This window comes from Macrosteles quadrilineatus, unplaced genomic scaffold (genome assembly GCF_028750875.1).
Source record: "Macrosteles quadrilineatus isolate MER2022 unplaced genomic scaffold, UCM_ALF_1.0 Scaffold_4__1_contigs__length_99947679, whole genome shotgun sequence".
NCBI classification, from domain to species: Eukaryota; Metazoa; Arthropoda; class Insecta; order Hemiptera; family Cicadellidae; genus Macrosteles; species Macrosteles quadrilineatus.
Window position 1 is genome coordinate 2060480 of NW_026542597.1, and position 27714 is coordinate 2088193.

The window sequence follows — 27714 nt, forward strand, 5'->3', positions numbered from 1 at the left end:
AGAAAGAGTTTGAACCTGACAAAAGTGCCATGTTCTTTACTGCTCTTACTACGGTATCCTTCTTGGATAGCACCATGAATCTTTGTACCCCCAAATATGAACCTTTTTCTGTAATTAGTTTTCTGTAGTCTAGATGTTAGAGGTTAACGAAACTATAACAGTCGATTGTCAGATTACCTTAATTTATGGACAACCCTCGTTTACTGTAAAATCTAAAATTACGATCAAAACCAAATTCTTTTTTACTGTTCAGAATATTAAAATTTAAAAAAATATTTGGTAACAAACTGGTCTAGATTCTAATTTATAAGAATGTCACTTCATTTGCAGCACTGGATGCAATTAGTAGTTGGAACAATCTTTTATTAGAAAACCAGGAGGGACAGTGAAATTAAATTATTTAAATTTAAAGCCATACCCAACTCACTGATCAACTTCCACCATCCAGCTTCACTATCAATTTGGATAAACCATCCAACATCTAATTCAATCTAATTGGAATCTAATTCAAATATACTAATTTAAAAATAAGCTCAAATATTTTAAACCTAAAGTATTGACTTTTAGACAGAATGGTTATAGTTTAACACCTTTTAAAATGTATTGATGCAATATAGTAGAATTAAAGAGTAAAGTAGGTCTACATCTTATTGAATTATTGATTTTTTAATGAATTTGAATGAATTTAATCTCAAACATACTCGGTTCTACAAATACATTTTTATCGTCAAACCTTGACTGCAAGTATGGTACTTTTGAATTATTTTTGAATTTATTTTGAATTTGATATCCAAACAGTGAATTCTAGAGTACTCATAGGATTTATCTACAGTTACCTGCATTCCAATAATAGCGTAAATGAAGAACAACATAGCTATGAGCAGACAGACGTAAGGCAAGGCCTGAAAAATGCATTTAGTAAACAGATTGCATATAATTATTAAAATATATACGAGAATACTGCAATAAATCTATGGATTTACTTCCAAAAATGTTAGATGTATGCATTGTACATTTTTGTTATTGACAGTCATATTTTTAATAGTCATCTGTCTTTTTTTGGCTTAGTCTGACAGGCATTTTATTATTAACAGTAGTTTGATGAAATAAGCAAGCCAGTGGTGTTTTGTCAGATTTTTAGGTAAAAATTTGTTTTTAAATAGGTTTATTTTAAAAGTTTTCCTCAACTTAAGACCTGATAAAGCTTTGTTTTTACAAGAGTAATGAGTGTTTATTTGTGGATCATATTAAACAATTGTTATCCTATAACTAATGTGCTTATCAGGAATATTTTTGTTTACGAATATTATACTATCAGTTTCTCCGAATAAAAATTATTCTCAGTGGCTACTATAGCTTTTTAACACACTATGAAATAAAAGGTTACCTTGAAAGACTGAACAAAGGTCCACAGCAGGATTCGTATCGTGTACCCTTGTCTCAGTAGTTTGATCAACCGAGCCGCTCGAAACAGCCTCAGGAAACCCATGTTAAATGAATTATCCTACCATGAACAAAACATTAAATTATCGCTGCATTAAAAACATTCCAGGTTCACAATTTTTTTTATAAGTTAGACTAATATCACATTTATTTTTTAAGAGAGAGTACCAAAATGAAGGCTTGGGAAGTGATTCACAACTCATGTGAATATTAAACTACAACTTAACTGAATATGTAATACCATTACTAAATCAAATTAGATTAAAAGAATCGGTAGTAAAAAAAAAATAGACATATTTCTGGGGTAAGTAAAAACGAGTAATACCTTTCATATTTCTAATGACAATTTGATTCTACTAAGAGATAAAGTTGTTGAAGAAGTCAGAAATTTACTTCTTCGTACTATTATTAAGATAGAATTCGGAGAACACCAATAAAACATCAACAACCTTATTTTAAATCTAACAGTTAACAAATGAATTTCAAAAACAATAAATGCGAGAGCAAACTAAAAAAAATCTACAGCTCCAACAGCACAGCGAGAAAGCCTCAAGTGAAATTTGAAATGGAATGGAACAGACCATTGTTATTTTTTTTAATAATCTTCAGTCTGTATAGTGAGATTATATAAGAGAAGTAAATTTAATCAGTATATGATAATTAGCTGAATTCAGAAGTGAGCTTCAGCTTAGCAAGGTCATCCAAGTTCAATGAGGATGATACACAATACTTGGAAAGCAGAAGAAATATTAATCTGATAAATAAATATATAAAGGGCTACAATCTATGTATTAAAATGAGGTTATTTATTAATTTATGTAAAAATAAAACAAATATATTGCTTCAGTAGCAGCAGATATTATAGCTGTTGTGTAAGATGGATGTGATGGTAGTATAACTTTATCCCTTTCAGACCCGGGAATCTTAGTCACCTCGACCAAATTGAATAAATGTTGCATTTTAACCTAGATTTCAAATACTAAAATTATTGATTAGGTTTGTTTTAAAGACAAAACCTTCATAATACCATATTAACCATTTCAGTTTCAGCAATAATTAGCATTATATACGTTTAAAAACATAAATAAAACAGTCATTAACCTTAACAGTTGCCTCTTTCTCCTATCTTACCTTGACATTGCAACAAAACAATCAGTGTTACCATAAGATATGAAGGTAGACTGCAAAACCAAAATTCCCAGCTGATCTCCATAACCTACACAATCGATGCGTACAGGTCTGAGCAACGGAAAGATCCAGAAACTTAAAAAAAAAATAAAAATAAACATCTAACCTACACAATTGTGTTGGTTAGGTTGTCAGGACTTAAAAATTTACCTACACAAATGAGTGTGCTGGGTCTAAAAGGGATAAGTGACACTACAATTCTTAACACTTTATAGCCTGTGATTACCTAGTCATAACCTGTTTATAGGGTTAATATAATCACACTTAAAAATTCCCAAAACATTATAGTTACACTTTTTCAACCAAGTAATATATATTTTTAATGATTACGCAATCATAAAATGATTATTTTGTTTTTCTTTACAAGATGTGCTATTTTAATCGTATTCTACTAAGATTATAAGATAATCTTATAAGAATATAATGAGGATCAAGCTTATTAAAATTGTAAGTTTACGAAGAGCAAATTAAATCTACCAAATATACTTCTACATTTATTTTTGTAAACACACCATGGATCAATCTCCTTATCATTTCTTGTTTAACAATTGAGTAAATCACACATTACATAATCAAAGCTAATAAAATACTTTTACTTGATTTACCAGTAATCTATTTCTTAAATATGTATATACAGTAACTAACAGAAAGCCAAAGAAGACAAATGATTTGATACACCAATGAATGCAGCGGGCCAAGACCATCTAGTAAACTGGCAACTACACCTAGTTGAAAAATGCATCAAAGTCCATCAACTGCCTCACATGAAGCCAATGACCTAGGGCTACGAGGAGGAACTCAACTGAAGAAGTGGAAACCGACCGGAACCGAGAAGCGGAAACGGATGAATTGACAAGCTTGGCAGAGTGGTTCGGGTGACTACACACTACCGGGTGGTTCGGGTGTTCGGGTCGTATCACCCGAGACAGACGAGCAGGCAACAACACAATCTCATGAAGCAAATCAACAGAACAGAGAGTGGAAAAGAGCAGACACAAAGAAAATGGAAACATAAATAAACAATTCAATATGTACATGAAATGCGGCATAGGTATGGAACAGGCATTAAAAAGTTTTACTGAAATTCTATATTTCTGGTTGTAGTCAAACATGTAGTGCTGTTTTTTTTTTTTCTTGATTGTGGAAATTCCTTTAATGTAGGTTATAATTTATTTAAAACTCATTGAGGTTTAATTAAATTTTTTTATTTGCCTAAATTATTTTACTTATTGCACTTACACTTAAGTTACCTTTCATAAACAAGTTGCAAGAAAAGGTTAGATGATGTAGCAATTTTATACAAGTTGGTTTTATACACAAACTACTAAACTTCATTTTTAGTGTGCTGAAAGAAAATTCTTGTTTAGTTCACATGTATCATTATCATTTATTCAACTTTTCCTATATTTTAATTAACTTTGAGGCCTACAATTTTAATAGTAAATACATTATTTTATACATTTGCTGCTGCTGAAGTCAAAACACAGTCTTAATACATGTAAAATTGATTTAGGTAGCTCTAACTTCAGTAAAAAAATAGAACATTAATTAGGAAAATATTTAAAAATTTAGGAACAAATCTTTAGAGACTATTAAATCAAGTTCATTATGAAGTTAAGTTGGCCGCTTGGTTTAAATTAAAATAAAAAATCAGAAGATTTAAGAAAGCAAGGATGATACAAAAAGTTGTTCATGGGAAACAAAATGTTGTAAAAGTAAAATCAACAAAACAAAATATTTCTGTGTCATAAAATGTGGAAAACACTGAACAATTTTCTATAGAGTGGGACTTGAGTTAAATAGTTGACCACTGCGTGACCTGAGCAGTTGTGTTGCCAGCATCAATAGGTTGCCAATGGCGAGATAGTTTTATTTTCCTAATAATAATAAAATAATCTACCAACTTAAAGTGGGACTGTTAGATAATAGCTAATAACTTTAGGACACATTAAATTTTCACCAAATAACAAAATGAAAATAATTTACTATAACATTTTCTTCTCATTAGAGATTAATGATATAGGTTTAAAATTAAACAGGTCTTTGAAATTTACCTTGTACCTTGAGTTGGTAAGTCTTACTATCGCCTTTGACAAAGTTAGTGTAGTACAGAATAGTATCTTTATTTTAAAGAAAGTGTGCTAGAATGAGCGACGTAATAAAGGGAGGCAAGGTAATCTTTTAAAGTTGGCCAAACAATGTATAAGACGAGGAATGAAAAGTGTGACATTGTTACTTGTTAAAGTATTGATGTGTACCTATTTTATCCTTATTGTATACCTATTGCATAATGTTATGAGAATGTTGAAGTGAATTTCGTCAATCAGAATGAATCCCTTTCTTTATACCTCATGATTTAATTCAGGCCCTAAGAGATGTTCTTGATAAATATATTTATATCTAATTATAAAATGGTTATCGACCAAAAGGACATATTGGTGATGAAATTACAATGCGTTTGTGATATGCCATGTAGTGGCAGAGACTTAAATGGTGCTTAATTCTTTAAAAAATGTGAACGGGTAATATATCAAACACCTAAACGCTAAATTTAGACCAAAGCAGTTTAATATGAGAAATACTATTGCAATACTCAAACGACAATAAATATAAATATTCTTCTTAACATATAGCATTAAAAAATCTTGTCTAATAACATAATACATAAGTATATTGACCATTACTATCCAAGCATCACTGAATTAAACGCTGAACCTTGAAGATATTATTCTACTACAAAAAAATTTAATAGCAGTATATATGTTCCATTCCTGAAATCAAATATTTCTTTTTAGGAACATAAATTAAATTTGATTTTTCATCAATGTCTGATTCCCTTTAATTTAGACTTTATCATATTCTAACTCCTTACAAAAAAAACCTTCTCATTACGCAGACAACTCATCCAAGGCCGAAAATGATAAATATTTAACAACACGTTTTTATTTATTTTATATTTGGTTTCAATCTAAATTATAAATAACAATAGAGTTTCTTTAACAAGTTTTCAATCTCAAAAGAAAATAAGAAAATTTTAATTTTTTTACGCCCGCCACTGAAATGATTTTCTCTTGGCAGATGAACCATAACTTTTAAGTAAATAGTTTATTTATTTTATTTTATCATCTTCAAAATGTTTCAGGCAAGACTTATTACTGATAAGTTTCTTTTAAGGCTTAAAATACTTTAATTTACTTTTAAAGTGTTTAATTAATGTTATTCTGAATAAAGAGATTACATGGACACAGTACTTTTGAAGCTCAAAGATTACTTTTTGTTTATATAAATTAGTTAATGTTAAATGCCATGTCGAATAAGAGTTCAAATTCACTGGAAACAATTGTTAAACTAACAATCCTTGGTCTTTACAGTAAGGATTGAGTTGAGGATGCTAAAATTACTTCTTCAATGATATTCATGTTTCTAAACCTAACAATTTAAATATTAATATACATATATAATATCCACAATGTCAAAACAAAATGATGAAAAGTACTTGAACTACAAAGCACAGGGGTTTTTCAAACTACACTATGGCGATACTTATAGATTTTATTTACTGGGACAAAAGTATAGACCTACGATGGTTTTAAAACTTGTAACTTAGTGGTTATTTACATGCTTCAGTTAAGCTTTAAAGGTTTACTTTTATTCTATCACAGTTTTCGTAGCTACTGCAATACACTATAAGTAGTCTCAAATCTACAATTCTCTTCAGAAAACTTTAGTTAGCTTAGATTTTAAAACAAAACTGGTACATCCCAAATAGAGGGCACATAACCACATCGTAAATGAAGCATACGAAACACGACTAAACTACAGACTCGAAATGTAAACACATCAGACAGGTCTTGCCTCTATCTACAAGCATAGTGTTGTCAATAGAGACGGCGTCTGTCTCAGCAAACATCTACAAACTAATACACAAGTCAGTCAACAACCCAAGTGGCGGTGAGAACCTCGTAAATAAGTGTCTCGGTAAAATAGGTGATCAAACAAAAGTAAAATCAGACAGTAGTTAAGGGCAATACTAACATACACCTAACTATTACATACATAGAATCCAATGCAAATGTTAAATGCAGCTGCCACAAAAGCTTTTGCGCAGAAAAGTCTAACGGCAAAGCATCAATAGAGAAAACCAAAATTGGTCCCTCCGGAATATCCTCTCACCTTTGTAGAAGCGTCAAAGCCGTTTAGGTACATTTGACCATTAGGACTCTTTGGAATGGGGGTTTCCTTATTCTTTTCCTAAACAATAACCCTTAGTGTCTTGACTTTTGTATTACAATAATTTTACAAGTTTAGTAGAAACCAAACAAATGTAAATTTACATTTTAAATCAAACTACTGATCAGTTACAATCAAGGATGATTTAAAAAACTCTTTTGCGAGAGTTCTGCATTCAAACTTTCTTGATGAGTTCAAAATACCCAACAGTCCAATAGCCAACAGAATTTGGCAAAAAATGTCAACTACATAATATTTTCTCAACCTCACCTACGGGCACATGTAATTCCAGGCAAAACTGTTGTTGGTTGTAAACTCAAACTGTGATATAAATAGGCCTATCAAATGTTTTCTTTTTTTATAGCAACAATCAAATGATACTTAATAATTTGTGATGAGTTAGGTTAGGTTCACTATAATCCACACTGTATTCACTATAATTCATTAATTATATTATATATGATTATATTATATATGATTGTATGAGTTAAAAGCTTTGTAACCGACAAAGACCAGCTGTTCCTGTAGCCCATGATCATATTAAGAGTCCAATAGTTAAGTACAGCTGAGAGCCCATTTAGTTTCGAACCATAAAAAGCTACTGACTTTTCCCAGTATTAAATCAGTAACCATTAGATTTGATTAGCTCCATTAGGTAACCATTAGCTCCCTGTGAAATGGATCTGCCAGTACAAGCTAAATATGCCTTGGCACATTAAACTTGTTAATTCTATGGGTAACCATTTAAATTGTTTAAAAAAATATTTAAATCACAGATTCACAAATGTTGCATCAAAATAAAATTAAGATGAAGTCAAATAGTATGTTGGCCCTACTTACTTTCATGCTAATATTATTAATTTCATTTATTGTCTCAGTTTGTACAATAATAAATCGTTCAGAGTTTAAAAGGAGGGTGTGAAATAGTCAGTTTTCTAAATATTTAAAATTTATAATTTTTATACAGTTATTTCCAAATATTAGTGAATAGGCCTAGTAGATATTAATACCAAACACAAAACAAAAAGGGCAGTAATTTTTATTATGTTTGTAAACGAGGCTATGGTTTATCTCAATCACTTAATTATCAGTGACATCAGACATCATTACATTCTGTGTGGATTTGAACCCCGCAACTTAACTTTACTAAAACTCAAAGTCAGAATGTTTTGCTTAAGATATACTATAACCAAAATAGCTTAAATACAACTCCTAAAAGTTTAAAACACCTAAAATAGTTCAGAAATAATTTTTTTTTTTTCAAACCGACAGTTATTTTAGAAATAAGGCTTGATAAATTTATTAAAAGAATGTAAACGTTAAAATATTGACTTTTTAAAAGTAATAAAAACACAAACAAGCAATAACACAACAATATTGTACAAATAGAATAAAACTACTCACCATCAGCTCTAAAACTACAGCATCAACGATGCTTCCGATGACTGTTGTAAAATCAAACACATTCCACGGATCTTTGAAGAAGTTCTGGAATGATTCAAACAATCTTTAGAATCAATTTTTTTATTTTTAAAAACTGCCAATGTGAATACATTACTCATATGACTTAACCCATTTATTTATATATAAAAAATACTTTTTAATCCAGGATTATGGTGTGGTTATTTGGTATATAAATGTTTAAATTTTACCGCTAATTTCTTTGCAAAAACATCTTTCAAGTTACCGGTACTAAGAATAGAAAGATATTAATTAAGTACTGTACTATACATCTTTCAGTTTTAAAAACTGTTTGAAATAACGAAGTAAGTCTTCACAATATCACATACAATATTACATAGCTAAAATAAATAAACTAAAAAACTTGGAATGAAATTAAAAGAAACATTTTCATTGTATTAAGATAATGTGATATCTGACATTACATACCACTTGCGTGATTGTATTTCAAATAAGATATATTACATTACATATCACTTGCGTGATTGTATTTCAAATGTGGTATACATTACATGTAACTTCCGTGATTGTATTTAAAATGTGATGCATTACATAATGTCACTTCCGTAATTGTATTTAAAATGTGATAGGTTAGATTACATATCACTTCTGTGATGACTTAAGATCAATTTGCATCCATCAATAACTACATTTCGTCATACATTTGTTTACTACTAAAGTACTAAACAGCCAAAGACAACACATACTACCAATGTTCTTTACCTTCACTCCAAACGCGATGAGTTTCAAAATACACTCGATAAGGAAAAAACTAGTGAAGACCAAGTTCATGATCTGCAGTATATCGTCGAGGAGGGGGGGAGCGTCTCGATACTGTAGAACAATGCCAGCGTAAATACAGCGGCCAGCGCAGCTTACTTAGATGCACCGTGTTCCATGCAAATTTTTTTCCCGTTAATTGAGAAAAATAACATATTACCTCTTTGATTCTATTAAAACCAGGCCCATCAAAACTGGTAATGTAAAATGTTAGTGGAAAAAAACTTTGGATGGAAAACGGAGCAGCTTTTGTAAAATAAGGCACAGAGCAAAGAAGATGAAATGGCAGTTTATATTTCTGAAATATTAGCTGAATGAGCAAATTCAAAACCATCGCTGAGTTAAGTTTTGAATTATCAATGAAAATCATAACTTTTCACTGCATATTTTTTTATGGTTAGGTATCACAGAACTATTACAAGTGTTATACTAATAGCTATACAGCTTATTGCTAGTTGGTCAGACTTAAACAATGTCTTATATCACGTAAAAGTATTTTACAATACACGATGAAAAATTAATCAACTTTATCATGACCCTTTTTTAAATGATGCAACAGATTGATGTCTTTTATTCTGAAAAAGACACCTGACATTCGCAACTTAACTTTACTAATGACAATTTAAAACTCTGAATGAAGCAAATGACAATCAGTGATGGTTTTGAAATGAATTAATACCGATGAAAATTTATGAACAACAAATAAATAAACTAAGCTTAGCCAAATGACTGAAAGCCAAAATGATTGCTGCTGCGCATTTGCACCTGGAAATGAGACAAATGAGAGTTTAGGTAGATTATTGGCAGTTGAATGCTGAGCGGCTAACGTACGCATAGTTGACGAAAGTACCTCCCCAATGTTCCACGGGATGACTCGTTCTGGGGAAAATCTAGGTGATGAGAATTAAATTCAATAAAAATTACAGTCACTATTGACATTGCTAGATTAGACATGAAACAAACTTACAACAGATCAAACGACACACAAAAAGGGAATCACATTTAAACGAAAAAAAAGCTCCTTACTTTTTTCCCAAACCTCTTTTATATTCAAAAGTCGATGTGAAGCATAAATGTTGTAGCAATTGTTGGCAAGCAGATTTAGTTGGTATGGGCATGAATGCACAAAGCGTGAGCGGACTTACCTAATTATTGAAAGACGGGACTGCTTAGAAGGTGTGGATAAAAGACGGAAGTAAATGCTAGATTACCTGATGGGTTGACCAAGGGTTATCAAGAGCCAGATATAGTTATAGCTTGATGTGAAACAAATAGTTTTTTGAAGAGATTTTTTTTAAATTTACATAATTAGATACAAATATATAAAACACAATAAAAAAAAGTTTGTGTATTGCAATATTTCTTGTCACAAATTGTGAAACAAGACCTTCAAAAATCGTTTAATTTTTACAACAAATATTTACCTGTTGTTAAGTAGTTATTTATGAAAAGAATTCTCAATTGTTCAAATTGACTACTGTACCTAACATGAACAAAACTCGTAATTTGTTTCACATTTCAAGCTTTACCTTGTAACCCAGAGCAATAATCTTCAGAATGCACTCCACAGTAAAGAAAGTGGTGAAGACTTCGTTCAGCTTTGATTGTATCAGTTTTTGTCTCTCACTGGACCTGTTAGTCTATTTCAAAGAACCACACAAAATAATGGGTAAACAAGACAAACGGGATTGCATGGTTATTAACTGCATTATTAAGTGAGGTTTTATTTGAGTAAAAAGCATGCATTGACGTAATTTTTATTAGATTGTTTGTATAATATATTGTACATATATTTGAGATATTTCTTTTAGTCTATGTGCTGTCAAAAAACACTGCACAATTTTTTAGGTCTGAATCTTTGTAAAATGGTCAAAAATTTAGAAATTCAATAAATATAAAACTATGGTATTTAAATTATAATATTTAAGCTCGATGAAGTTTGAAAATATTTTAGGAATCAAAACATTAAAAGTATGAGCATTTCATTTTTCCATGTCCATTACAAGGACCATTACAATATTGGCCAAAATTGATAAAAATTGGGTTTAGTAAGACAAGATGATAAAAGTAAATAAAACTAGAAGGAATCTTTTTTTTACACAAGGTGTTTTTTTAACACAACCCTAACCCAAATTAAAAGTACAGAGATTCACTGTTTAAGTGGCTAAACAAGCTCAAATGTTAGCAGCCCTGCTTCCTTTCCTTCATTGTCGTTCAGCTGATTTATATTTTAGCATTATATTTTATCCACATTGCAAATATATACTATGCTATTATACTAAACTTGTAATTTAGGTTGTGTTTGGTATGCCAATAAATATGAGTCCAGTAAATTATCATAAACTTAGCCAGCTTTCTACATAGGCAAGGACAAATTCCTAAGCTTCTAGATGCTATGTTGTTTGTATGATCTAAGCAATGGTTACAGACAGAGCTTGCTAAAAAACGTAGTTTCAATCTCTAATTTACATAATTTTGTTTCACAACAATAACTTGTGTTTCACACAATATACAACTGTGATTAAATTTGTGTTTATTGAAACAAAAACTGATTCCTTTAAAAGCTTCATCTTTACTTCAAGATTTTAAAATATTTAATGATATGAAAGAGTAAAATTTTAAAAAAACAGGTTTTAGAACCAAGAAACATCAATAGTCAATTAACAGATGAGAAAAAGTCAGCAGTTTCACTAAGCGATAAAATACATAGGAATAATTGTTTGATTTAGAATAATATTTCATAACTTGTCATTACTCATCCTAGTCCAGGCGCTAAACGGGTTGAGTATGCACTGAAAGTCTGACAAAATTTGACTTTTGATTATTGTTGGGGACATCTAGTAGATGAAAAAAATCGATGATGTCGCATTTCTAGGGTGGTCACAACTCGGGGGGGAGGGGGGGAAGTTGCGCGGGTCATCGGTTTATGTTTCCGCGTCTAACTCTCAAACGGTTAATGATAGAAAGGTGAATTAAGCGTCTATCTACGCCTAAATATATTGTCCTTCAAAATGGTTATTACAACCTTTCTTCTATCTCTTATACTTTGGGCGCTAATCAACATTTATTGCAAAAAATAAAATTTAAAAATACTTTAAAATGAATTATCGGAAATATTGCGCTTGTTTAGGGCATGTTACAAACTATTTATGGTTAGAAAAACTAACAAGTAGTACAACAGCACCAAGTTTAAAGAAATCTGTGCAAGAACAACAGAGCTACGTTGATTTCAGTAAGAGTAAACGTGGAAAATTCGTAGTAGTATCGAGGCGCGCATGGATGGTACGTAGCCCACAGTCAATATAGGTTTGATGTTGTAAGTAACTATGGGAAAGCTGAATTTTTCTATGCTGTTAGACCATGTTGAGATGATCATTTTCCCGAAAGTCAACACTCCTCCCCCCTTGTGCTTTTCTCTAACCCCCCTTTTTAGATAAATTTACAGACTCTTAGCAATAAAGCTATAACTTTAAAACGGGTAAGGATAATAATGCAATCTTTTATTAATCATTTTGCGTTACGATAATCTACGAAAAGAATTATGAGATAAATAAATATTTAAAAAGAATTATTATGGATTTCTGAAGAAGAAGAAGGAGAAGAAGAAAATTTGTTCATTGTAATAAAATATCAATACAGTGTTTTTTTTATTTTTTATTATTATTTAAATGCAAAGAACAATGGTCAAAGAACGTCTGTTTTGTGTTAGACACACTGATTTTAAAATATTTTAAAACAGTTTAAAAAATTCCATGAATCACATACAATTATTCAAAAAATAAACTGATTTCAACTACAGAATATACACTAATAGCACTACATACTAATAAAGATCAGATAACAATTGAATGAATAATAAAATTTAAATGTAGCCTACTGAGAATCTGAATTTTTCCTACAAACAATCAATAATTCATAAAAAAAACCTGTTACTTAATAATTTACTTTGATAGATACTTAACAAACAATATTTTATAAACTTTTTAAATTACATAGATTTTTCCCATTTTTGTATTGATATCTCAATTCTTAAATTTAATAATTATACACCATTATCAATTCCCACCCTTTACTCCACGCCTCTTGGACATTCTGCTATAAAAGGGTACACGTTTCATCCCGGTTGAGATTACATAGTGAACATACATACATTTTATTTTCTATATAGAGTTAACTTTTTATTAGACGACCCCCTTTATTTGTAAAAAATGTTTTTAGGGATAATTACGAATAAAAAAATATATATCCACCATTTTTCAATATGGCCACCAACTTTGTTATTTCTTATGGAATACGCTGTATTCTTTTAGAATTTAAAAGCTATTTTTTTATTCTTGACATTTTTCCCCTAAACCTACTCCATTTAGGAGTTACAGCCTGTTATATCTAAAAGAAAGGCTTGTGGTGTACATTCGGCATCCTGTAGCTCATAAACGAGTAAGTTGATAGAGAAAGTGCAAAGAATAAATAAGTCACATATAAGTCATCGTTCAAAAAAATATATATAATACGTTAAAAAATACTGATTTTGTTGTTTTAAAAATGGTCACCATTTTCAAAAATGGTAGCTTACTTTGATATTGGAACAATTTATTTTATAGTTTTTTTATGTAGATGTGATTTGAAAACTTGTTTATTCTTTGTATTTTCGCTCTTAAACTTACTCGTTTATGAGCTACAGGATGCAGGATGTACTCACAAACCATTTCTTCTTCGATGTAACTCCTAAACAAGTAGCTTTAAAGAAAAATGTCAAGAATAAAAAGGTTTAAAAATGAGCGTTTACATTCTTAAACAATCATAAAATACAGGGTATTCCATAGGACTAACAAAATTGTCAGCCATATTGTAAAATGGCAAACATATTTTTAAAATTCGAAACCACTAAAAAAAACATCTAAAAATAAAGGGTAGTGTCCCATAAGAAGTTAACTCTATATCTCATAATAAAAAAGTTATCTATTGGTTCACTTTAGGTGAGACACCCTGTATAATAAAATGAGGCTCTGGCGTACAGCAGCAAATGCACGATATTCATTCATATGTATCCACTATAGTCTGTATATGTACTGAATGAGCTACATAACGTTAATATAATCTATGTAATGCGGCAAATTCAAATACAAAAACCATAACATACGTAATTTTTTTCATTGTTGCGGTGCACAAAAAAGCCAGAGTCCTGTAAAATCAATATACTGTACTATGTATAACCACTATATGCAAACAAACTGTTAATAACGATGTATCATTTTAAAATGTAAACTATGCACCCCAAATTTTGTATCAAATATTTTGTTGTGCGACCTCGTATAAAAAATCTACAAAGAAAAGTTTCATAAGTTTTTCCATAAAAATTACTTTTTTATGTTTATGATATTTTTTAACTATGAATATTTAGGATACCATGGTAAATACACTTTTTGTAGAATATCGTAACGCAAAATGATTAATTAAAGATTGCGTTACTATTCTTACCTTTTTTTTAAAGTTATAGCTTAATTTCTAAGAGACTGTAAATTTATCCAAAAGGGGGGGTAGAGGAAAGCACAAAGGGGTAGGAGTGGGGACTTTTGGGAAAATGATCATCTCAACATGGTCTAACAGCTTAGAAAAATTCAGCTTTCCCATAGTTACTTACAACATCAAACCTATATTGACTGTGGGCTACGTACCATCCATGCGCGCCTCGATACTACTACGAATTTTCCACGTTTACTCTTACTGAAATCAACGTAGCTCTGTTGTTTTTGTACAGATTTCTTTAAACTTGGTGCTGTTTTACTACTTGTTAGTTTTTCTAACCATAAATAGTTTGTAACATGCCCTAAACAAGCGCAATATTTCCGATATTTCATTTTAAAGTATTTTTAAATTTTATTTTTTTCAAAAAATGTTGATTAGCGCCCAAAGTATAAGAGATAGAAGAAAGGTTGTAATAACCTTTTTGAAGGACAATATATTTAGGCGTAGATAGACGCTTAATTCACCTTTCTATCATTAACCGTTTGAGAGTTAGACGCGGAAACATAAACCGATGACCCGCGCAACTTCCCCCCCTCCCCCCCCCCGAGTTGTGACCACCCTAGAAATGCGACATCATCGATTTTTTTCATCTACTAGATGTCCCCAACAATAATCAAAAGTCAAATTTTGTCAGACTTTCAGTGCATACTCAACCCGTTTAGCGCCTGGACTATCCCTCCTTTTAGCTAATTTCCCATACATGGAATAAGCTATTACCGTAGTACTCATGGTAAGACCTGGACCCGGGACCGATTTACTTTTTCGTTTTGAGGTCCCTAGAGGCCAAAAACACCATCCGTTCAAATTCATGTGAGTCCATTAGCATGATAACTCGAGCAAAAATGATCCGATTTCGATGATTTTTGGTTCAAACAAGTAAACCTACATTTATTCGAACGAGTTCCCAAACCAGCATGATTGGATCATAGGAAGGAACATGGGTTTATGGGGGTTTTATGGGGTAAAAATTGGGTTTTTCCCATTTTTGAACCTAAAAACATAAGATTTTGCAATTTATTTCGAAACCTTTTTGTAGAGCTAAAAAAACAAACAATTTAGTATATTGAAGCGTTTTTATGCGTCTACTGTCTACGGAGAAAATTAAAAAAAATTGTAAATTTAAATTCCCATGTTATTTTTATGGAGAATAAGTAAACTTGTTTAGTTGTAGTTTGCTTGTTTATGAACATATTTTGATCAAATTTGGAAAATGATTTTTTTCAAACTAAACTATTTACCATTTAGTAGTTAAGTAGTAGTAGGTATTAAGTTAAGTAATTAAGTAAGTAAGTATTAAGTAGTATTAAGTGTTATTTAATAATACTTTTTTAGTTTTTTACCCTCCCTGTCACAGCAAACCTAAGTACTCGTTAAACTAATGCTATTTAAATAGGGAATAAATGTGATATTTTTAATGAGATATTTTAGTGTAGGTAAATCAAATCAGGCAAATGAAAATTCTTACGTTCAGTCTGCAGGTTTGCTGCGGCAAGGGTATTTTTAGAAGGGTATACACTAGATACTTTATTTTTATTTTTTAAATAAAATGTTCAACTTAAAATAAATTATTAGATTTGTATTTACTTGTATCAACAGTTTCAGGAGAATACAGTGTCATACAGTTGCATATAAATTGCCAACATACAATAAAGTGACAGTTGCCTTAAAACTCCCTAAAAGCTGGAAATGAATAATAAAAAAATTGGAACACATCGCACAACCAAATGTGATGCACTTTTTACATGCTTTAAAACTAAACATATGCAAAGCATATAGCATGCTTACAGCTAGAACTTATAGTTTCACTGGAATGTGAGATTTAAAAAGTGTATTCATTCCCACATGGCAAAATTGTTTTAGCTCGAGCCTCACTAAAGGTTATATTGAGGAAAAATAGTGAACATTTGCTGAGAGTGTGGAGAAAGTTCCTCCCCCACAATGGCAGCAAAATCATTAAAACAACTTCCACAATTTTGCAGAAAAATTGTGAATTTTTTCAGTCGCATTCTGCAACTAAAAGAATGAAAAATGAAACATTGAGCCAGCTCAATTTTGTGACAAGCTTGATCAACTTGATGCTAAACACAAGTCGTCTCGAAAATCAAGCATCTGGCACATCTCTAGTAAAAAGCCTTTTTCACCGTTATTTTGAATCAAATCCAAAAATCAAAACTGATTTTTAAAACTGGTTACAACACAATTAAAGAAATTGCATGAACGTTTCTCCAAATTACAGTACATTCTAAAAAACTGCAAACCTAAACAAACATCCCTCTTCAGATTCGATCACGTTTACTGTTTGAAAACTTGAAACTTGTAAATATTGAATTGGACATTTGATTCTCAAATCCAGGCAAAAGAATATCAAACTCAAATCTTTTCTTGAGATGCAAGATTCAAATATACATTACTAGTCTATGCCATGCAAAAACAATAAAACTTCAGCTCAAATTTATTGTTGGGGACAGTATTAGCTAAAGACAAACAATAAGTTGACAACAACAAAAATTAGGGATGGACAGGTCCCAACATTTTGGGGAAAAATGTATTCCCGACCTATTCTTGAATTGAACTCCTGATCTAATTGAGAGGTGATTCAACCCAATTGACAAGGATTTGACCACAATCCCGGTTGACGATTATTATGTCTCCGCGATTACAGATGTTCACAATTTTGTTGTTATGGTGGATGGCATATTATTATAGTAGTATTTTCCCCCGCAATCTTTGGAGATGTCCACAAGTTTACCGTGATTGCAAGTGATAATAACATACGATGCCGCAATTGTAGATGATGACAACAAATTGCGCTGATTATAGTCATGAGTCATAACGACATCATGTATGATAAATACCTACATATTTTCACCCATTGATGGTTTTTATGGAATAGAACAGAAAAAAAACAGCAAGTTATTTATGTTTTTGTCATCATTGTGATTTGCACAAATGTATGCTTGGTTTTTAAAACAAACTTGTTGCACGGGAAGATGGAAGATTTGAGTTTTCCCATCCCAAACATTCTGGAAAGAGAAAAAATCCTGTCCTCTCCCATCTCAAACTAGAAAAAGTAGAATCATGTCCATCCCTATTTTTTTTTAAAACCACGCAAACAATGAAAGAAAACTGTACACTGTAAACTGTAATGATAAATGTACAATATTTGTATTGATGAAAACTAAAGTTATATTCTCAATGAGAGCAGCAGCAGCAGCAGCAGCAGCTACAGCAGTTGATGTTTAGCTTAAAAGTCAAAATTAGTGTCAATGTTATGTATAATCTACAGCTGATTGACAGAGTAAAAACTCAAGCTCTTAGAATCTAAATAAATACTATAGTTTGGCCGCTTAGAAAGCGACCTCCTCCAGCATTGGTTTTAGCATTAGCACGCAGGTCGTTTTCTAAGCGGCCGAGCTATATCAAGGCTTTTCATAATCAATTTGTTCGGGCAACGCAAAAACAATTTTTTTTTTCAGTCCAATTACTTTAATTGCATGCCAAAATCTGCATGTCTCAATAAGCAATAATTTTATTGTTGGTTGTTGTTAGGAACAGTCTTTAAAAATTTAGACAATGACTATGACTAGTTTTAGAATTCTATTCTAAGCAATACACTCTTTAAAAAAATTATGTTTTTTTTATGTGTAAGGTTTTTAGGGTAACACTAAATAATTAATGAAATCTTATTTTTACAAGGTTTAAAACTTCAGAACCAAAATAACAATTTGTTGTTGAACACATTTAATCGTTTCATATTAACATTGAATAGTCAAGCATAATGCACTTATACAGAGTGTCTTGATGCATAATCGGCTTCAATATAAACATAAATCATTATCGACTTACCTTCATCATGAGGAGCAGTGTGTTGAATACAATGAGCATCATGATGAAATATTCAAACGGTGTGGAAACAACAATTCTCCAGATTTTGTACTTAAAACTGTTTCTCTTGTTCGGCATATATCTTTCTAAAGGCCTTGCTTGAATTGTAAAATCTATACAGGATTTCTGTAAAAAGTCATGATTTACTATAAGCAAGCATGGTATTGCATCATTTAATAGTGACCAGACAGTGGAATTAAAAAACAAAATTAAGCTGTTCTTAACGAAACATATAATCGTTTAAGTATCTTATTCGGAAATGAATAGTAGACTAAATCAAAAGGACGTCACTCATATCAGTCATGATCACTGATCAGAATATATGCAGTAATTTAAAAACCTGACAAACTAAATTTTAAAACTATTTGTGACAACTTACGAAGCAATTTTCATGAGTACTTCATTTGGGAAACATAAGTAAATTATGCTGGTGAGGTAATTTTTTGAGGTTACTTAAAGTACATTGAAAGAAATCTACAAGACATATTGTTGTCAGCTTCAAAAATACATTGATTTATTGACTTTGCACATCACAGTTCACAGTACAAAAAATCGTTATAACAGCCAAACACCAAGCTATTATATCCCTAACCCCACCGATTATAAACATTTTCAGCAAAAGTGTTCATTAAAAAATTACTTCCTCAGAAAAAGTTATAATTTTGATCATTTAATTTACAAAATCTTATAAAAATTGGGGACACAATACAAAGTTCTGTGGGTTATTGTGACATCGGGACACAAGTAAATGAAGATGTCATAAACCAATTTTGCCATTGGGAATGGTTTGTCAACCTAATTAATCTAAGGGGTACCCATCCAAACAATAATTCCAATTATGGTATTTTTATTTACCTGATTCTTATCAATCTCTCCATCTTGAAGCTCAGCTTCGCCTTGTTCTTGAAATGTAATGATAATCAATGCAACGAATATATTCACAAAGAAGAAAGGGAAGACCACAAAGTACACAATATAAAAAATGGACATTTCTATACGAAAGTTTTGAATTGGACCCATGTCTTCATAAGTTGCAGCCATTGAATTTTGTAGCACCCTGAAAAAAATGTCAATTGTTAATACATTATGTTATTTGGCATTAAAGTGTTACAAATATATGAGTCGAACATTTTATAAAATGATTTGATTGTACTCTATGAGTCCAAATAAATTTAAAAAATAAGGTAATATATCTAAATATATAAAAGGCAAAGCCCTCACTGACTGACTCACTCACTCACTCACTCACTCATCACTAATTCTCCCACTTCCCATTTACCTAGGAGGCTGAAATTCGGTACACCGATTCTTTGGGCATTAAATAGGAAAACTAAGAAGTTTTTATTCCGATCGGGCTTTCGGGCTCCGCCCCAGTGGCTCTGGGGTTTCCCATGTTAACCTTATGATTTTTCATATTTAAAAGGAATTTCGTAACAGCTGTTTCAATTAAACAAGTTGGTTCTGTTCTATGATGTTCAATAGCATTAAAGTTACAAGGATTACCAACAGGGTGCAGCACTATTATTATTTTAATTTATGACTACAGCTAATTTGCAACCAAAAGGTGAGTGAGCGTAGCGAACGAACTTCAACCTGGAAGCGAGTTAGCGTAGTGAACGAGCTAACCTGAAGGCAAAAGAGCGGAGCGAACGAGCTCCAACCTATAGGTGAGTGAGCGTAGCGAACGAACTTCAACCAGGACGTGATTGAGCCATGCGAACGAGCTCACTTGTGAAGTTAAACGGGGCAAAGCCCGCGGGTACAACTAGTATAATATAAACTTATAAAATTTCCAAAATCTGTTTTTCAATTAATGTTTCTACTCCATAAAAACATACAAACACAACTAACATTTTACTTGGTGTACGATTATTGCAGAATAAAACACATAATTTGAGAGGTACAGTGTCTAAATATGCTGAAAACCCTCTTTAATTTTTATTAGACTGAAAGACTTCACCCTGGTGGTTAGAGCTGTCAGCTAGTTCCAACTAAAAGAGTAAAATTTAAATTATCTCCAAAATCACCTTTCTAAGGCAAAATATAGATTACTATACTACATACTACTACTACTAGTACATGTGGATGTGATGTAGGTATTCATATTCCTGCTTTGTATTAACCTCAACTTTCCAGTTAGCAGACATTTCGGCTTAGTTTTATAGTCTGATTTTTACCGGAGTGCGGCTGAAGCTCAGCCCTACCTGCGAGGGACCCGACTCACGCACGCACACTCACCACCGTCCTAATTGCCTGAAAGCCCCGATCCCCTATTCACTAAGTAGAAATATAACATCTGTTGTATGATACCTCAAAATTGCAAATCATTTGATGTTAGATATACATTAAAATGGTTAGTGTTAGTAAATTTGTTGTTTAATTCAATGAAAAATGAGTCCAAACACGAAATGATTATGACAAGGAGCTAGCTAATAAAAACGTGTTAAAATATTCGTAGCTTTTACACTTTGTAAGCAAAATATATATTGTTTGGTATCATTTTACTAAGCATTTTGAGCTAAAGTCAAAAGCGTTACCAGATTTTATAACAAACGTAAAATAAAAAAAAAATTGATAGTTTAATTTCCGTGAGCCACCGATGACTCGAGTGGCAGGACAATGGTCCGTCCCACGTCCGTCCTAATCCCTTGCGTCTGTGTGTGTGAGGCCTGCGTGTGTGTGAGTAGGGTCGACCCTTCTGCCAGCCGCTTTCCGTCAGCAATCACACTATAAGCTGAGGGACTTTATTTCAAGTTGAATATAAAACCTGTTAAAACATCAAAGTTAAAGTATACTGACCACTACTCAGCAGTTAATGAGAACCCAGTTAAAATAAGGTGAGCTAACAACAAAGCAGCTCAGACAAGAAAGGTACAGAGGAAACTCAGTTATGGGACAACCGTACACTTTCAGCTTTAGTATGTTGTGCCAGAAGTATACTTGTGACGGGCAAGGAAGAGCAAGAGTGGCAAGCACTGTGCAGAAATTCCTATCCATACAGGGACAGGGTCTTCCTCCACCATGAGCATTGTAGTACATGATGACGAGGGGGGTGGTGATGGACTTTGCCCTAGACACCAGCGACTATGCTAGACGGCCAGGTCCAAAGTCACCAACATTTTTGGGGTCGTTTCTAATGTCCAAATTCACCAACTTTCTACCTTTAGCAGATACGATATTTCTCCCGGCGGGCGGGGAAACAATTCCCTCCGAATAGTTTGCCATCGCCTGCTCCGTCTCGTCTCGGCGAGAGTGTACTGTAACCTAACCTAACCTAACTTAACCGAACCTAACCAAACCTAACCTAACCAAACCTAACCTAAACTAACCTAACCTAACCTAACCTAAAGCTGCCTGAAACAATCACAGCTTAAACAGTACTATTAGGGCTAAGCAGTACACTCTCGCCGAGACGAGACGGAGCAGGCGAGGGCAAACTATTCGGTATTCCTTCCCCGCCCGCCGGGAGAAATATCGTACCTGCTCCAGGTAGAAAGTTGGTGAATTTGGACATTAGAAACGACCCCAAAAATGTTGGTGAATTTGGACGTAGCCATGCTAGACACCACTTAGGTGTACCATCGAATGCTTCCTCTGAACCTTCCTTATCTGAGCAAATAAGGTAGAGGTACAAGCTGTGAAACGATGCAGCAATGTCTTAAGTACACATTCTGGTAACACCACTAAAAATTAATCAGTACAGATCTTTCCTCATGATGAATCATTCTGCTCGATACATTCTAAGCATAGACCTTTGACATCCACTATGTCAGGCAAGTGCCAGGTTAAAATTGGCCGGTACTTAAAAAGAAAACAAAGATATACAGTACTCACTGAGGCCATCCCTCCCCCGTCTGAACGGCGAACAACGTCAGCATGGCTGCGGCAACGTTGTCGTAGTGGAAACATCTTGGCTTCCATTCTCTCAGCTCGGCTTTTGGCAGTGTTTTTCCTTCTTCAAACACAAAGTACATTCCTCTGAAAAAGCCACGCACGAATTAGTTAAATCATGGTTAGTTGCATAAACTTATTTGGTGGTTATACGTATACAGTTTTTGCAATTTTTTATAGGAGCATGTAAGTTGTTGAACTACAGAGAAGAATGCATTACAAACTAAAATACCAAAAATGTAAAAAAAAATATTTCTTAAATATCATAGAAAAGTTTTTTCTTTTAGCTCAGGAGTAAATTTGAAAGAGTTAAAATGTTAAAAGTAAGGTAACAGTTTTATAAATTTTATAATTTTATGCCATCATTGCAACTTTTTTATTCTTGTAGATATTTCCTCATTTTAGCAGGTTCTCTTTCACTTATAACAACAGATGTATTTTAATGAGGGAATGTTATTATCGAGTATTGCAGATATTTTATTGTATGAGGCATGTTTTTTAAGTAAGAACAATTTTTTAATTTCTCTGCTCCAGCGCTGTGGCCTCGCACTGTGATTGGCATTTTGGACATTTGTACTGTGTATGTGCGTCTATTGGCAAGCCTGCGCCGGAAATTTGGCAACAATCGGCCGTGTTTACATCCGGTTTCGAGCATTCAAATGGTGCCACCAATTGAGACTGCCGCCTACTGTAAAGTGCTTGCTGGAATTAAGATTTTTAAGTGCTAAAGGTGTGAAAACCATTGAAATTCATTGTCAGATTAGTGAAGTGTATGGCGAGAACATTGAGTAAAGGAAACTCCTCAGATAATGATGAGATTGTAAACCGACTGTTCTCTCTCACTTTTTTGTCGACCTTACGCACCAATTCAATAAACCAGTGCGTTGCTCATCATTGGTGGTCTTTAAATGCCCTTACCCACTTGCGTACCATTCCGTCACTCATAATGTTCTCGCAATACACTTCACTAATCTGTCGATGAATTACAATGGCTTTCACCGGATGTAATCACGACTGATTGTTGCCGAATTTCCAGCGCAGGCTTGCCAATAGATGCACATACACAGCACAAATGTCCATCGCAGCGCTGGAACGGAGAAATTTAAAAACGGTACTTACTTAAAAAACATGCCTCGTATTACAGAAATAAGGAATCTCTAGGGACCTTTTAATAATTGTTATTCTAATTCAGTCTTCTACGAAATTGATACATGGTTGCACACTTACTGGCACTCTTTTTCAGTAGATTTGCTTTCATCTGTACAGAAAAAAAATTTCCCATTGAAGAGTTGGACGGCGATAACAGCAAAGATGAACTGGAAAAGGATGTAGACGATGAGAATGTTTATTACATTTTTTAATGAGTTTACTACACAGTCGAACACCGCTTTCAGTTTGGGCACTCGTTTAATAGTTTTGAGCGGCCTCAGTACACGCAGCACTCTCAGGGATTTGATTGTGGACAGATTCTGACCCGCATCACTGCCACTGTAACAGCAAACACACATGTGTTAGAAACAAACAACAGGAAAGTAGGCAATTGACTTCTCATTCTTAGACAGTTTTAGGGTAAAAATTCAGCTACCAACAGAATGTGCTGCTATACATAATTAAAATTAATTGTTGTTGAGTGCGCGAACTTTTTAATCAAGCCAAACTGAATTGACAAAAACATATTCACATGAATTTCTACACTGGTTTAGCTAACATTTCACATAATTTATTACTCAAATGTAAGGAGGGAAAACATAAATAAAACAAATCCAGTCAATATACGTCGGCCGCTAACAGAAAGGAAACAAAAACGTGAAAAAATTTCTCTCAAAGGGTTAAGGACTATAAAAGTATGGCAGCAATGTCATGGGTTTTAGGTATTTATCTTTCTCAGTGTTACCTTTTTTATAAAAAAAAATTTAATTAAAATTAATTAATTTAATTATTTAATTTAATTAAAATTAAATTGTATCAGTACAGTTCACTCTTGTAGTGTACAGACTCACATGTTGCTTTGCTGGATACATGCCACACACCGGGCTGAGTCCTATATGGACAAATGCAAGGCTCAAAGAGGCTGCAAACCTCAAAAAAATTGAATGAAGTTTGCTGATATAGCCTATAGCGTTTGCTATAGTAGTATAAAGCTTAATTTTACAATCAAAACATTGTTAAATATAAAACAGTACCTTATTTCAAACCCTAAGGAGACAGCTGCACATATAACTACAACAGCATCCATGATGTTCCAGAACTCTCGTAGATAAGAGCCTGGGTGTAAAATGATACCCATGTCTAGGACCTGTAAAACAATCAACTCATTAATGTATAGAAATTTATCAAACACAACTTATTAGTAGAGGGGCCACAAAGTAGAATTTTCTATGCAGAGGGATAAAACTTTATGTTCTACAACTTTTTGACATTATACAGTAAGTGAGTTGGTAAGTTCAAAGACTTTCATTTTGTGGCCTCACAAACTGAAAACTGATTTAGTTAAAATTATTTCCTGTCAAGTGATTCTTGTGACCTTGAAAGGCAACAGGTTTCGATCCTAACGGGATCATCTTCAGGCGGATGTCATCATCATCTTTTCGTTTTTACGAACACGTTGATTTTTTAAAAACATTGAGTCACAGGTTTACAAGACACGTAAAAATGGAAAATAACTATTACCAATCGGTCAAGTGGCGAGCCACACAGAAATAGAGTCTAGACATAGGAGGAGCAGGAGACAAAGGTAGAGTCTAGACAAGGAGTCTAGACTCTACTTCCGCTTGACCGATCCATAATAGTTATTGGCCATTTTTACGTGTTTTGTGATTAAGTGTTTTGTAAAACTGTGACTCAATGTTTTTTTTTTTAAATCTACGTGTTGGCAAGAACAAAAACATGATGACAACGTCTGCCTGAAGATGATCCCGTGAGGCTCAAAACCCGTTGCCTTTCAAGGTCACAAGAAACACTTGACAGCAGGTAATTTCATTAGTACCCGTATTGATCAGTGATTCGGAGGCTTAACTCAAACAAAATAAAATTATTTTGTTAAAAAACTACAATGACATTCACGACGATTACTCAAACCGAATTCCTTTTTTTTGACACTGAACATAATGACACTGACATTTGTCACCACTCATAGCTGGAAACCGGTAGCTGAGTAGCATGTTTTTTTCTGGTTTTCAAATAGTTGCTTGTTTCATTTCCAAGTTAGGTCGGAGATTTAAGCTGGTTCGAAATTGGGCTAAGCTGTCCTTGATACGTTGGGCTATTGATAATGGTCAGCAATACACAAAGCACTTCATCCATAAATATGAGCACCAAAATTATTTTTGTTGTGTTTGGTGAATTGTTTACTGCATTCATCACTAATATTTTGGTTTAAAATACACCCTGTTATAAACATTTTATCAGATGGTGGTGATCACAACGTAATTCTTTCTACTTGAACTTTCTGTGATAGATTCTGGGGCCTTATCAAGGCTACTAGAAAAACAGGCCATGCTGCAGGATCCATGACGTCACACTAGTAGATAGATTCATTGATAAATTCACTGCTATTTTGCAATATCCTGGCTGTTTATCAGATTGTAAATGGAAAGGTTTCAGTACAACTATCTACCACTGTGACGTGTTGCGCTGCCCGCGCTGCAGCATGGCCTGTTTTTCTAGTGGGGCCTTGGCCTGATGCTGTTTGTCATTGTACTATTGATTAATGATGCTAACAGAAGGTCTATGGCAACACGTAACAAGACTAGATTTTGGATAAGTTATTTCTTTTAGAAAATGCTAATAGTGTTGTAAACACAATTACCTTAAGTATCATCTCTAAGGTGAAGACCCCGGTGAAGGCATGATCGAAGTAGTTGAGGACCTTGTTCCTTGTGGAGTTATCTACAACAGGATCTTCAGCGGCCAGCGCGATACTACTCAGACCTATCACTACCATGATGAAGAAGTCAAAGTATTGCATGTTAACCACCCAATGTGCCGCTCTGCGTAGCCTGAAACATACATTCAGAGATTATAAAATATACCTGGATCTGATTAAACCAAAAGGCGGATTGTTTGCAAAGTATAGCTAAGAAAACTTTATTAGACTTATAATAGAAAACTAGATAACTTATATGATGTGTTGTTCAATTTACTTATATTTATCATGGATCGTAACGTCAGTTCTGTATTAAGTCTTTAATTTTCCAACAGACTAAATCGTCCAAGGGTAACTTACGGGTTGGTGGGGGTTAAAATGAACATTGAGGAATATGGCAGCATTGGCTTAGGTCCTTCTTCATCCTCATCAGCCTTTTTCTCTTCTTCCTCCTTTTTGCTGTTTTTCGATTTGTTGCTAAAAAAGAACATTCAGTATCATGTTATGCACATTTGTCTGAGGAGGTAGATATAATAATGTTCAATGACTTTTCATTGAGAGTATTTTATTTACAACTAACTGATATTTATGCAAAGCTCTTCAAAGATGACAAGTCAGTTATTTTACTTTGTTTCAAGTTATTTTCAGCACATACAGATATGACCATAGACTAACTAACACAAGTAGACTTCTCATCCCATTGTAAATTTTGAAGCATGTTTTTCGTGTCTAGTTCATGTACGTGACACATGAGCGCTAGTGTCGACGAAACTTTGTTTCTATTATTTTAGGGTTAATTTCTTGATTTGTGCTTTACTGTTTGGTTATATAACTAGGGGACAGGTTATTGTTTATGATTAGATCGTATTATTTGGTTAAACGAGGTTTTTTAATGGCTGTAATAACGGGAAACAAATTGTAAACAAAACAAGACCTCCACATAAACCGTACAGAACTAACAATAAAATTGTCTTCAGCTGTTCCATAAGGATGAGAAATCTACTAAGGGAGTATGTTTTATCTATGATATGACCGAGTCCCCTACTTCAGAACCAAGCAACTGGTTGATGGTGTAGTTTGAAAATGATGAGTTTTGACTATGGTTTTGGATTAAGGTGCGATTAAAAAGGGTTTTATTGCATTTGCATAGGAAGACTTAACAGTATTAACAGTATAGACTTACAAGTGGTGTGCCGGGGAGGAAGGGCAGATCTCCACCTGTATAGGGTTACCATCAGGCCCCAGCTGTAGCGCTTCCATCTCCTTCTCTAGCTCCATCTGTTGTTTCTATCGACAACAACAGACAGGAAAAGGAACATTTAGTATTTTAATGGAACCATCCTAGAATAATTAGTTTTAGCAAAAACTTGCCTCATTACAATGAAGTAACTAGCAAAGAGAAAACCATAATAAATAATTTGATCTAGAGTACACCTCAATTGTGT

The 27714-nt window shown here is 33.0% G+C and overlaps 1 protein-coding gene across 7 annotated transcripts in view; it reads right to left on the bottom strand.

The window, feature by feature from the left end:
- Positions 1-27714, bottom strand: part of LOC128991937 (voltage-dependent calcium channel type A subunit alpha-1-like) — a 392598-nt gene that overhangs the window by 30497 nt on the left and 334387 nt on the right. For 4 of the 7 annotated variants that reach the window (XM_054415226.1, XM_054415227.1, XM_054415231.1 and 1 more), the window contains 13 exons: positions 27453-27556; positions 26630-26746; positions 26213-26402; positions 24588-24700; positions 23632-23892; positions 22348-22491; positions 19369-19570; positions 18475-18639; positions 9046-9156; positions 8266-8349; positions 6805-6882; positions 1388-1504; positions 837-902 (listed from right to left, as the gene is read on the bottom strand). In XM_054415226.1, the coding sequence (XP_054271201.1) occupies positions 837-902; positions 1388-1504; positions 6805-6882; positions 8266-8349; positions 9046-9156; positions 18475-18639; positions 19369-19570; positions 22348-22491; positions 23632-23892; positions 24588-24700; positions 26213-26402; positions 26630-26746; positions 27453-27556 (1752 nt within the window). The remainder of the gene's footprint in view (positions 1-836; positions 903-1387; positions 1505-6804; positions 6883-8265; positions 8350-9045; positions 9157-18474; positions 18640-19368; positions 19571-22347; positions 22492-23631; positions 23893-24587; positions 24701-26212; positions 26403-26629; positions 26747-27452; positions 27557-27714) is intronic. The other 3 variants (XM_054415233.1, XM_054415232.1, XM_054415230.1) reach the window with 1 other exon arrangement.